The sequence below is a fragment of the Phocoena phocoena genome, chromosome 5, assembly GCF_963924675.1.
Source record: "Phocoena phocoena chromosome 5, mPhoPho1.1, whole genome shotgun sequence".
Classification (NCBI taxonomy): domain Eukaryota; kingdom Metazoa; phylum Chordata; class Mammalia; order Artiodactyla; family Phocoenidae; genus Phocoena; species Phocoena phocoena.
The window spans coordinates 82,419,711-82,433,114 of record NC_089223.1 but is presented as its reverse complement, the minus strand read 5'-3'; the positions used below and the strand labels follow the sequence as shown (position 1 = coordinate 82,433,114).

General features: G+C 34.5%; 1 protein-coding gene across 3 annotated transcripts in view; it reads left to right on the top strand.

Moving 5' to 3' along the window:
- Window positions 1-12,184, top strand: part of PCDH7 (protocadherin 7) — a 416,390-nt gene extending 404,206 nt beyond the window's left edge. For 2 of the 3 annotated variants that reach the window (XM_065877988.1, XM_065877985.1), the window contains one exon: window positions 11,383-12,184. In XM_065877988.1, coding sequence (XP_065734060.1) covers window positions 11,383-11,759 — 377 coding nt within the window. In that variant the 3' untranslated portion in view covers window positions 11,760-12,184. The remainder of the gene's footprint in view (window positions 1-11,382) is intronic. The other variant, XM_065877986.1, reaches the window with a different exon arrangement.
- The last annotated feature ends 1,220 nt before the right edge of the window (window positions 12,185-13,404 follow it).

Below are 13,404 nucleotides of genomic sequence, written 5' to 3'. Positions count from 1 at the left end.
CTTTCTGGAAGATTGAGGAGACAATCTGTTTCCTTGCCTTTTCCAGTCTCTGGAGCCTGTCCACATTCTTTGGTTTGTATCCTAGCCGCCTATAATCTCCCTATTATAAGGACAGTTTATTAGGAAAATTACCACCTGCAACCTTAATTTTCCTTTGCCCTGTGATCTAACATGTTCACAGGTTCTGGGGACTAGGATGTAGACATTTTAGGAGGGGAACCATCTTTCTGCCTACCACAGTAAGGTTGTGGGCTCAGTGAGGCGTTTACAGCATCACAGGGAGTATTTGAAGTGCCTCTGAATCCATGGAGCATGAAAAGGTATAATGTAGGCATAAGAGGATCTCCAGAGCTTGCTTATCTGCTCATCACAGGCTCACAGGGAGATTCAACAGTGAGACTTAGCCACTCTCTGAAGAAATAGGAAGTAAATAAAGGGAAACATTTCAATGAGCAGCAAAAATCAATGAAGCAAACTGATCCAGTTTTGCTTCATTGATTTCCCCCACTTGAACTGCTCATTGAGTCCTGTCTGCTAGTCATCAGAGATCATTTCCTTCCTTTTCCTTTTATTTACCTGCTCAAAGCTCCCAAGCCCTTCAACACTCTTTTGGTCCTAATCGTGTTTGCCAATTTTAGTTTAACTGATCAACTTATTGACCAGAGTTAAGGAGCCAGCATTCCAACAGTTTTTAAACTCTCCCCATAAATATTGTTTCAGCTCCTACTAAAAAGCTTTCAGAGCCTCATCTCTCAAAAGTACTTCAGAACTCACGGTTTTTGTGAAACTTTCCTCAGTAAGGAACACAAAGGAGGAACTCTGTCTTTCTCCCGAATCATAATAGCTAATAGAATTCTGTTACAACACAGCTTCTTGTTACAGGAGTATTTTCAACTAGATAAGCTTTCTGTATGATAAATATTTCAATAGGTACTCCCATGCAAATAACTTGAGAATGTGTTTTTAAAATGGCCACATCATTAGAATAATTGTATAGTTTCTCAGGATCACTACATTGAAGGAGAAAATGAACAGGTGTTGTGATTTTGCCACATTTAGAAAAAATTAATAAAGTAATATCTTTAGTAAATCTAAATTGCTATGATTTTTCTCTGTACAAAAAATAATCATATTATGTTACAGTTCTATTTCATACATGATTTGAGCTTTAACATAGTCTATTTTAGATTTTCACACAAAATAATGCATTGAAAAAATACATAGAAAAAATTTATATCACATTATGGCTACTGTAGTGATTCTCTTTCTTTTTAAAACATTCCCAAATACTAAATTAATTTGTTTCAATGTTTAACATGTTCACATTAAATGTTTAGATATTTAATACCAGCTACTTATTATACAACCTATTTCGTAACTTCTCACTTTAAAAAATGTTTTATCATGAGGGAACCCTGCTACACTGTTGGTGGGAATGTAAATTGGTGCAGCCGCTATGGAAAACAGTATGGCAGTTCCTTAAAATCTAAAAATAGAACTACCATATGATCCAGTAATCCCACTCCTAAGCATGTATCTGTAAAAGAGGAAAACTCTAATTCAAAAAGATACATGCACGCCAATATTCACAGCAGCACTATTTACAATAGCCAAGACATGGAAGCAACCTAAATGTCCATCGACTGAGGAATGGATAAAGAAGATGTGAGATACACACACACACACACACACACACACACACACACACATATATACACACACAATGAAATATTATTCAACTATAAAAAAGAATGAACTATTGACATTTGCAGCAACATGGATGGACCTAGATTCCATCAGCATTAATTCACCACTTACTGAGTGAAGTAAGTCAGATGGAGAAAGACAAATATTATATATCATTTACATGTGGAATCTAAAAAATAATACAAATGAATCTATATACAAAAGAGAAACAGACTCACAGACATAGAAAACAAACTTATGGTTACCCAAGAGGAAAGTAGAAGGGATAAATTAGGAGTATGGGATTAACAAATATACACCACTACATATAAAATAGATAAACCACAAATGTTTACTGTATAGCACAGGGAACCATATTCAATATCTTGTAATAACCTATACTATAAAAGAATTCAAATATATATATGTATAACTGAATCACTTTGCTATACACTTGAAACTAACACAATATTGTAAATCAACTGTACTTCAATTAAAAAATGCTTTATCATGGTTTATATGGGAGGAAAGAAGGTTTGAGAAAATATACTTTAATTGATTTTTCCAGTTTCCTTTTTTTCAGCTTTTTTATTTGTATAGAATTACATGTTATATGGAGAAGCAAAGATAAAATGGGCACTGCCTTCAAGACTACAATCCAAAGATAATATTCTTACAGTTAATAGAGCCTTTATGTATTATTTTAGAATAAATATCCATTCCTAAAGACAATGTTAATATTTCTTGAGGATATATATTTTACAATTTTTTAGCCAGTATTGAAAACATTGAAGATTTGAGATCATTACTGGAAAGTGACTCTAAGTTGATATTTGTCTCTTTTAGAAGCATTCACTTCACACTTTTACTGTATGTAAAACCAATGTACAGTGGCTAACACATTTTATTAATTAAAAAAAAACTCTTCTGTATCATTATTGTTTTGTATAAAGTTCCTTAATGAAAAGAATTCACCTATTCATCTCCCTTCTCATGGTTAGTGAAGATCCATCTGCTGGCAATTCAAGACACCGGTGTAAATGTTGGATGTAGATTCTAGGAAAGAAAATACATTTCAAGTTAGTGATCAGCAATCCGTAAAATCCACCCACAAGTATGAATCTGCTATTAATACAAAGCCTTATAACTTGTTGGGGGTTTTTAGATTTAGGCATTTAAATGAACTACGTACAATATTAACATAGTCAAATCTAAATTATTTTCCTTACTTCTAAATACGTGTTTCAGAATTTGTTTTTTTGTTTGTTTATTTTAAATCATTCTGTCACTGTTTGAATGGCAATTTATTTACCACATGTAAATTTCTATATTTCAAGGATGAATGTTGATTTGTTAAATATTTCTTAACCAGTGATTTAAACTCAAATGAAAAAAGGTATCAGTATAAAAATGCACCCTTCTTTCTTCCATCCACCAGGATGCTGAAACCCTTACTCTGATATCTTGAACCCCACTGAAATTTTATGTGGATTTTATGGGAACATGCTTTATGGAGGGAGGCAATACTTAACACTTTTCATCAGATTATTAGTCTATGACACCCAAAGCAAATAATTTCTAATTTAAGGAAACCCAAGAGACCAGAAGAAAAATCATGAAAGCTTTGATTATTGCAGTGGAAAAATAAACATAAATGACCCACACAACCAGAATTTGGTCTATTTTCAGTGGGATGATCAACTGCTAACTTGTGTAATAGTGTCTCCAATGTCATTCTGGGTTTTATAAACTCTTCTGATCAATTTTGGAGCATCTTCTCATTTCCAGCATTTAATTCCTCTCCTTTCACTCTCCTCCCTTAATACTCCCTTAACCTCCACCACCTCTAATTTTGCATATGTGAATAGGGAAATCAAAGTGAAGCCCCAGCTCTGATGTGCATAAATAGATCACTCTCCAGCAGCCACCATATATTTTTCTGCTGTAGTGCAGTTTTCATGTACCAACCAGCAGAATCATGTTTGAGTTGATTCAGCAGGACTGCTTGAGACTTGGCTTGCAGTCTCCACTGTATATGCTAATACCACATTCAGAATGACAGTGGTCTAAGCCTCAGGGCAGTAAATGCTTCTTGAGATACATTCAATTGCTGTTTAACTGAGTTTAGCCTAAGGTACAGAGAAAAGTTGCTGATGCTTTCAAACCTGTTTAAACATTTTAATATTGTCTTGGCATGTCAGCCCGAACTAGAGCACTGTTAGGTGAAAAATGCAGTGAAATCCTGTAATTACAGGACCAAAATTTCCAGAGCTTTCTATGGGAGACCTCTGCTTGAACTACTGATTAAATGTGCTTACAGCCCTGAAAATGTTTATGCTTTCCATAATATTGGTCAGTTTGTTGCCCATGATAAGAAGACATAAAAGAAGTAGAATATATTTTTGCCATATCTCAGGGTGTTTTTTGATTTACTGCAGATAATATAGTATGTCCATGATCATGATCTCAGTGACTTATTGCTGCCTCAAGGAACTCTCCCCACCCCCTAAAGAGACAAAATCAAACAAACAAGCATAACTTATGAGCTTCAAACAACAAAGATTGATTACTTTTACACTTCTGTGGATTGACTATTGCTTCTTTTGCAAGTTTTGCCTGGATCACTCATGTGGCTGCATTCACTTGGGGGCTTCGCTGGGGGTAGGCTCCACTGGGCCAACTGAGGTAACTTAGTCTGTCTCTCAAAAAATGTTTCATCTTCAAAGAGGCTAGATCACGCTTTCTGTCAGAATGGAGATGGCGTCTTCCAAGGGCAAAAGCAGAAGCTGCTAGGACTCTTGAGACCTCTCCTGGAAATTGTACAGTATCACTCCAGTTGTCAAAGCTAGCCCAGCTTCAAGGGCTGTGGAAATAGAATCTCGACAGTAGGGGCAGTGATGTCACACTCCAAAGGGTTGTGTATAGGAAGATGAGAGGAACGTCTGGCCTTATTTTGCAACTTAAAACAAGCACGTACATACATCATAAAGTCTGCATAGTTTGTATGCTAGATGGCTTTTATGTCTCATTGTTTTTGATCTCTGAACGGTGTACCGCATGTACAACCGCTTTTTGTTGTCTTTTCTTGATTTTCAACCTCTTAGTCTTAGCTTATTGCTAATTTTTAACATGTCATTAAAATGGAGCTCTTTTTTTTTTTATGTTGTGGCCCATGCAGGCAAAGCAAGATAACAGCCCAACATCTTAGGGGCAAGTCTCTTTCAAATGAAAGTGATTAATTGTGAGGTTGATCTGTTTAGGTTGTAAAGATAATTGCAACTAATAGAGCATTTGCCCTTCAGTTTTGAGCAACTATAATGACACATTCTGAATAAATCTTCACTGCCAAAGTCTTAATAAAGAAGTGTTAAGGGGAACATCTGATATAGAGTAACCAGTGACCACTGAATTTTCCTAAGTAGGTGGTAGCTCTGGCATACTGCAGACTCTATCAGCATAAATCCATGAGTACTACTGGAAAAGAAACTCCAAATACATGCCCTTTTGACTGATGATTGTTACTAGGTCCACAGTAAGTTATCTGAAACCCTTGGAAACAAATAAATCTTAAAAATTAAATCTTTCATATATTAGAAAAGGTAATATCATACATGTATATAATTTTAAAGATCAAAGAGTCTTAGACAGTGTCCTTAATTAAACACTGTTTCTCCCGGAAAACATATAAATATTCACACTATGTGAGATAAATAAAGGTGAAAAATAACCTTGTACTGAAAGTCAGGTTTGTTGTAAATTTATGGAAAAAAAAAAAGCTTTTGGTTTTCAAAGCTATTTTGAGGACTGAGTTGCAGATAAGGGATTGTGCACCTGAAGTTTCTAATATTTACTGAGGGCCCACTGTGTGTCAAGAATTATTACAAATACTTTACCTTTATTAACACATTAAATCTTCATAATAATCCTAAGAAGTTAATTCATTCTTATGCTCTTTATAAAGATGAGGAAATTTAAATGAATCAAGTAACTTGTTGAAATTTACATACTTATTAAGTGACAAAGTTAGGATTTGAGTTCAGGGATCCTGGTTATGGAGCCTTTTCCCTTAATACCCATTCATTCAGGGAAGACGGCAGAAAGGAAAAAAAAAAAACAAAACCTATACTTCTTTAAATCTCTCCAGGGGCTGTGACCTACTATTTACCTAAAATCTACAAGGCACCAGACACCATGATATAAACTTTATATACATTAACTCATTTATCCCCATAATACATGGGGAGTAGGTATTATTACTTCACATATGAGGAACTTGAGGCTCAAAGAAATTATATCCAAAGTCACACAATTTATACATAATGGGATCAGAATCACACTCAGCACTGCTGGGACTCCTAATCTCCTGTTCTTTTCACAAGTTCCACTCTGTCTTGAGAGAAGCACTCAGGAGAGGTATAATTGAGAGTGAAGTAAGGGTTGGTTGGATAAGCGATCTTTATTCTCTTCTAATTCATTTGAATCAAGTGATTTCATGATAAATTAGAATACAATGTAGAAATCTTAACCCCCTTGTAGTAACGCTGGATAACACTTACTTGCAAAACTATAAATTTCCCCTTCTTCCAGAAAGTGTTGGGATATTTGGAGGATCACCTACTGCTTATTTGAGTCAGTGATTTCCATCTTCTCCATAATCTGTTATGTGCTTATCTTTAACTTCCCCTAATTCCCCAAATAGATCAAAGGCGGGGATCTTTAGGCCATTTATATAAAAAAGCCAAGTCTGACTCAGTACTCAATTTTTGGATCTCGCCCCCTCACACCTAAATTTTATTGCCTATAATAATAATGTTCCAGTAAAAGATTTATGTAATTATTTGTTCTCAGATTTATTATGTAAGGCAAAAGTAAATCATTTTCTGACAGCTATTTTAAAATAAAGCACTTGACTGAATCATTAGAATAAAAATGATATTTTCATTTGGACTAAAGAAAATAAAGGTAATGTTAAATTATTTGTTGGAAAATCAACAGTTTTATCTGCCTTTATTTGTTGTTCATCCTTTTGTAAAAGTTGTTTGTAGTCCACCAAATTCCACCAGAATTAGGTGTGTCTCTAGAAAAAGAAATCTTTGGATAACTGGAAGTCAAGACATATAAAGAGAGAAATAAGTACTTTAAAAAGGAATAAGGGAAAAGGTGCCTGTGTGTGATTTTTCTCCTCAAAAGAAGAGAATAGCACAATTTTTTATTTGCAAAATTTTGTCAAATAATGTTAAGAATGTGCTAAGTGCACAGGAAGGATGTGACAATCCATTTATTTCATACGGTCAGATAATTATTTGTATATTAAACAAATAAGCAATTGATGCATATAGCTTTAAGTATCTGAGCTTAAAGCAAAACAAAACAAAAAAAACCTCTGGAAATATTTAAAAACTAATGCAACATATTCATGCTTCTTTTAGGAAATGGAAATATCCTTTTATCTTCAGCCCCAAGCCAAGGGTCTGGAATAGGAATGGGTGACCAGGATTCTGGCAGAATGCATAACGGAGTCCATCAAAATCTTTACTGGTGCAGAGCTGTCTTTAAGAGTCTTAACAATTCCAGTGCTCTCTTATAATAATACTTCTAAAGGCTTCTGAATTGTATAGGACAGCTTCTTGAAACATCAAATGCCTCCGTAAATCTGGGCTTTCCTTTTTATTTCTAATGATGCTACATATTGTCTGTAGCTACTTGCTGAGGTCATTGCAGCAGTATCTTCTCACCACCCACTCATTTCCCTGCCTCTTAAGAGCAAATACATTTCTTTTCAGAGAAAGAACTTGACTTCTTAAGTGAGTTATAATTACCTCCACTTTAGGAAATGTATAGTTTTAAAAAGGTTGAATTATTATTTTTTTCATTAAGTAGTAAAATTTGTGTCTTTGTGGCATCTATTTCCTGTGCTCATCAGATATGTTTTTTTTCTCTTTCTTTGGGGACTCTAGCTTTTTCTTATGGCTGTGGGTAGCAGTAATTGACCTCTAAATAACTTTGCTGTTACATTTTAAGAAGAAGCAATATGGTATTATGGAAAACACTAAAGTCAAAGTGAAAACACTAAAGTGAAAGTCAAAACACTTGTTCTTTGCCCTCAGCTCTTCCGTAGTCTGGACCCCTCAGTGTTTCCATCCTCCTCGCTGTTGGGTTGAGGTGATAAGTAAAAGAGATGAAATGTGGGGAAGTATTTTATGTGTTATACATTGTTTGATATTATGATGGCTGAAAACTGTCTACTTTCGAGAGGGAAATTAACTTTATGTCTAAGAAAGGACTTTAACTTTCTAAAGTTATGTAACGTTTCTAGTAAATAGCATAACTAGGTAAAAATGGAGAACTCTGCAAATGATGCTAAAGCAACAACAAGAGCTAATGAATACGATTTCTACTTCCAGTCCTTTCAAGATTTGATATGACTGAGTGCGTGTGTAGGGGGGAACCTCTAAGGAACTGAGTTGGTTATGGAAAATGCTGATAAAGAATACCATTATATTTTGATACAGAACATTTTACTTTTTTAATTGATTTACTCAATACCAAGTAAACAGAGTTCTGATTAACTATTTTCCATTTCCACTCAGGTCAAAATGAAAGGGAAGAGTACTAAACTAAAGCGTGAAATAATGTTCTTAGATATCACAAAACACTTTCTTTAGTGGAAGACTGAAAGACTAAGAAGGATTACTATTTATGGAAGATCTGCCTCTGTAATTCCACAACAAACAGGACATTTTAAGAGTATATCTTTTATAAAAGAGAGAAAAAAGTGCATTTGATGATTCTGTAAGACCCCATATAACTTTTGTCTTTTGAAAAACATATATATAATATCTACTTGAATAATTAAAATAAGAAAATACAGAAACACAGAAAAATACTATTCCACTCATGCCTTCCTTTAATAGATTGCATCATAACATAAATTGTGTTTGTTAATCATTAGCATTTCTTTGAGGATTCATTTGAGTCATCAAGATTGGAAGTTTTGATTGCTTGTGATGAATCTCTTATAGCCTTTCTTGATTATTTTCTAAATTTGATGATAAACACTGCAACATGTCTCAACCAATTAGTCTTGTCAACTACCACTGTGGTCCCCAATCAAGACTTTGACTTTGGAAATGGCAGGAGATTCTTATTAAAAGTCATGCTTATAACCCAGACTATGAAGTAAAGGCTGAGGGAATGGATTGAAGAGTATCTCACTCCTAGTTGACTGGAAATTGAGTCAATCTAAATGAATATATTTTTTTTTTATGAGCTACAGGGAGTTCAAGTTGCACAAGTTAAGTATAACAGGTGGGAAGAGATGTTAAAGTATTAAGGTAGCTCTATGAGCTATCCCTAAATGCATCTCAAACAAACGAAAAACAAGGTGCTATGAATTTCAAACAGGAAACACAAATTAATCCCCAAAGAGCAGCGACCTGTGTAAGTCATTGTGTAAGTAAATTATCACATTACGTGAGACTTAAGTAAATATAGAGAGATGATTGGAGACTATTCTGGGTCAGTTCTGCAGGGAATGACAACCACATTTGTAGAGATTTTTTCTATTTCAGTAGCAAAATTTCTGATTATTGTCTTGTGTCCTCGGTAGGCATAAGGAAAAAAGAAAAGCTTGAATTTATTTAAGCAGTGACAAAAAAAGGAATGTTTAGAGTAAAAAGTAGATCTGATCTCACACTTTGCATTTTTATAAGGTTTTCTTTCTTTCTTTCTTTTTTTTTTTTTTTTTGGTTTGTTCAAAGAATTTAGGTCAGCTTCAAATAAGCAAAGTACCCCAAGACAAGAAATATTCCCAAAGAACTCAATTTGCTCATTTAAACTGACCAGATTACAAAAACCATTCACAAAATTTGTCAATAGTTTGATTTTTAAAATGCATCTAAAATTTGTGTTTGAGAGACAGAGGGAATTTAACACAAAAAGATAAATAGAAAAGTTCTTTATTTTTTGATGATAAAATTAATAGGATCTGCTCACTTAAAAGTCAAATAGCAGCATATGCAACTACAATAAATAATTATCTTTGCAATTTACCTTTGGAAAAGAGAAAAGTAATTCTAGATTTCCTATGAAGAATAATGGGATTTCCTTGCTGAACTCGGAGCACACAGCATAAAAATCTCAGGTCACAGTGGTTCAAAAATCAATGAGTTGACAAATGTCAATATTTCAGTTATCCACCCATCACTATAGAAAAAAAATGACATGCAGTATTGGACTGCCTTGATTTAAGAGTTTTGGCAGGATAAAAATTCTAAAAATATCTTTATACAAATAATAATAAAATAGGAATATCATTACAAACTACAGAGGATGTTGCATGGAGGCAAAAGCAGAGGGTTTAAATATATTGGATATAATTTAAATAACCCCCTATTCTATTTTAAACCAAGTCTACCCAGGATGCATATGCAAATCTCACTGATTTCATTGGTTGTGAATATATTTGCAGAGGTTAAATTTGTCAGTCTTTTAAGTCCCAAGCCTTGTAATAAAATGGTACTGAATGATATAAATTGGAGCATAGTCATATTAGTCATATTATGTTCTTTTTTTTTGGCAATAAAAGAAACTGTAAAATCTATTAAATAAAACCCTAGAGGTAGTTTTCTTAGAATCTGTTGAGGTGAAGCAGGTTTTTCTCTCTCTCACTCTCTTTTTCAAACCAAAACAAAATTTGTTAAAAAAATATTTTTAATAGTAAGAAAATATATAACTGTTCTCCAAAGACAGACACATATAATGATATAACTTAGCTTTATAGAAATAGAAGACAGACATTTCCCACTCCATTAGGCAACATCATTAATTAAGAATACAAGCCATTTCATCAAAATTGTAGAAGTTTTGACTCTATTTACCCAATACATTGCATTTCATATAATATTTCCATTCAGCAAACACACTGGCAGATGTATTTCTATGTGAACACTCAACGGACTATGCTACAGCACACATTAGGTCATTAACAAGGTGGGAGGCAGGAGCGTGTGGGCTAGAGTGGGGTAGGTGGTGATACTGCTAGTGTGCTCACACTTGGAACCCACTAGTACTTTGCTTTTTTACTTTTTAACCACATAATGTGCTGTCAATTTAGGTTCTACTTCTGAGTCACCCTGATGTTTTATAATGTATTTTTACTATAAGGTTTTGCATATCTGCATTCTATGAATAATGTAGAAGCAGGAAGGAATCCAATTGGCAAAGGTACACGATTTCTGGGATAAATTATAAATACAGAAAATTATCTTTTTGGATTCAATAACTTTCCTTATGCATGTGGAAAAATTTGTACCCATACAAATATACATGTGTACTTTATTTCTACTTGAGAATATGCACATGTACCTGTCCTGTAACACATGCATATATACCTGTCTGTTCTACACACTTAAATTTATCAGTTTGTCCATTCCTCTCTTTCTATAACATTTGGTGTTTTTGCAAAACCTTATCTTTATTGGATATGAAATAAAAACTGTTCTATGAGATGATGAACAGCAGGGTGTTGAAAAAAGGGAAATAATATGGTAAAGGAAATATAGATATGTAATATATTTATTATATAAATGTAATATATATATATATATATATATATATCCCCTACAATTTTATATAGGTCAGGAAAACCTATTGAGAAATGGCCAACTTTAATGGCTCCGTCTCCTTGAATTTCAGATTCAAGACCTCTTCCAGATGTAGCCCTAACTGGGAAGTGTACCCGTGAGTGTGATGAGTATGGCCACTCAGACTCCTGCTGGATGCCCGTCCGCACTTCTCCAGAGAGGAAGAAGAGCCAGCCCAAACTATCTACTTTCATGCCTGTTGATGAAAGAGGAAGCCAGGAAAAGCTGGCCAATGGCGAAGCCGCCATCATGGGCGACCGCAACAGAAACCTCCTGAACAAAAAGTTGACCTCATCCTATGAGACCTTCAGTGCAGCTAGTTTCAGCAAAAATGAGGAAGCCAACACTGAGGATATTCCCCTTACAAAAACGGGGGAATACAAGCCATCTCCTGTCAATACTCTCACTAGAAGAGAAGTTTACCTGTAGGCTATAAAGAAGCAACAGCAAAGTTTTTTTCATGTATGAGAAGGAGGATAAGGGGTGACAAACCTTACAAAACAAAACCTTGTAATCAAAAAGAGGGGGCTACCAAAGAGACAAAGCTTTGCCTGCCACTTCTGCCTCCAGATCGGGCCTTTAGTGAGTGATACTGTTTAGCCTGATTGTAATATACAATGTAGAAACCATCCTTGTTACTTGCATGTCTAACCCCCTCACTGATTCCCAACACTCGCTCTCTCTCTTCCCCAACCCCCTCCAGAAAACAAACAAACAAACAAAAAAGATGGTTGCAAGTTTCCTTCATGGTAACAAGCCTGATTAGCAGAACACAGCACACTCTCATTATCCCTAAACAGAAGTATGATTTTAGTCACTTTGATTTAGTTCGAATGTCATCCGGTTGGTCAAAAGAAAGCAGATCAGGTGAAATATATTTCAGACGTGTGATCAGAAATGATTAATCACCATGGAAGGCAATCCCTCAAAAATGATGAGTCCTTCTAAAGGTACAGTCCTTACAGAGGGGAACTCTAGAAGCAGCATTTGGGGGAGGATCACAGCTTTAATATTGTAACAAAGGCTGAAAACTAAACGATACCTGGTTGGAGATTGCAGTCCCAAATTGGCATATGTTGTTTTTCTCAAGTCAGGAGCATCAATTTCAATCCCATACCTGTATTGAATATTCTTAGTATATACATAATCTTGACCACATGTATCAATTACACTAGTTATAAGTTGTAAAAAATTATAAATATATTTTTCAGAACAGCACCACTATTATCAACTAACTGGAACAATTATGTCATTACCAGGCAGAAGATCATGCAGCAGATCAGGGAAATCATGAAGTAGATTTGGTCTTGATGTGGAAATCCATTAAGTAACAAAAGTCACTGAACCCAGGCATGCACAGAAGCCCTCAAACACCAGTTTATTTTACATTTTCTCTATACCCAGAAAGCATGCATTTTCTTTTAAAATGGATTTTCTTTGAAAGCTCAGAAAATGAAAAGTCAATGAGACATATTTTTGGTATTAAAATAGACAATTAGTTGAGGTTAAAGTTTAGTTTCAAAAATATTATCAGGGAAGATTTTACTTTTTAAAATCATATTTGTGGGTAGGTAGGGAAAGAAAGATACATCAGCATATAGTCTTTAAGTTCACTATAATCATTGTACAGTCAGGTTATGCTTGCTGGTCTTATCCACATTTCAAGTGACCAAGTGCAATTTTTACGTGTTCAGTGCACTCTTCCATGTTAACAAAAGTGCATTAATTTTCAATCCTGTGCAATGTGGCACATTTTGAGACTCACAACTTTGAAACAAGGTGACACCCTAAAAGACTTACTCACTAATGTGATTTGAATGTTATTTAACATAATCTCCTAAAACCAAGCCAGAGTAAACAAGAAAGAAATGAGTTCTGGGCAGTGACATGTCTCATGGTATACGCATCTCAAATTTAGAAAATATGCAGTTTTTTTCAGTGTAATATAAAGAAACAGAATATGCAGGTTTTGAGTCACTTCCTCTCCAGAGGATAATTTAATACAATTGGAAATTGAGCTGAGACATTCAGAAAAAGTGACAATCCAGGGACAAACTAGGGGATAACGGGTGAA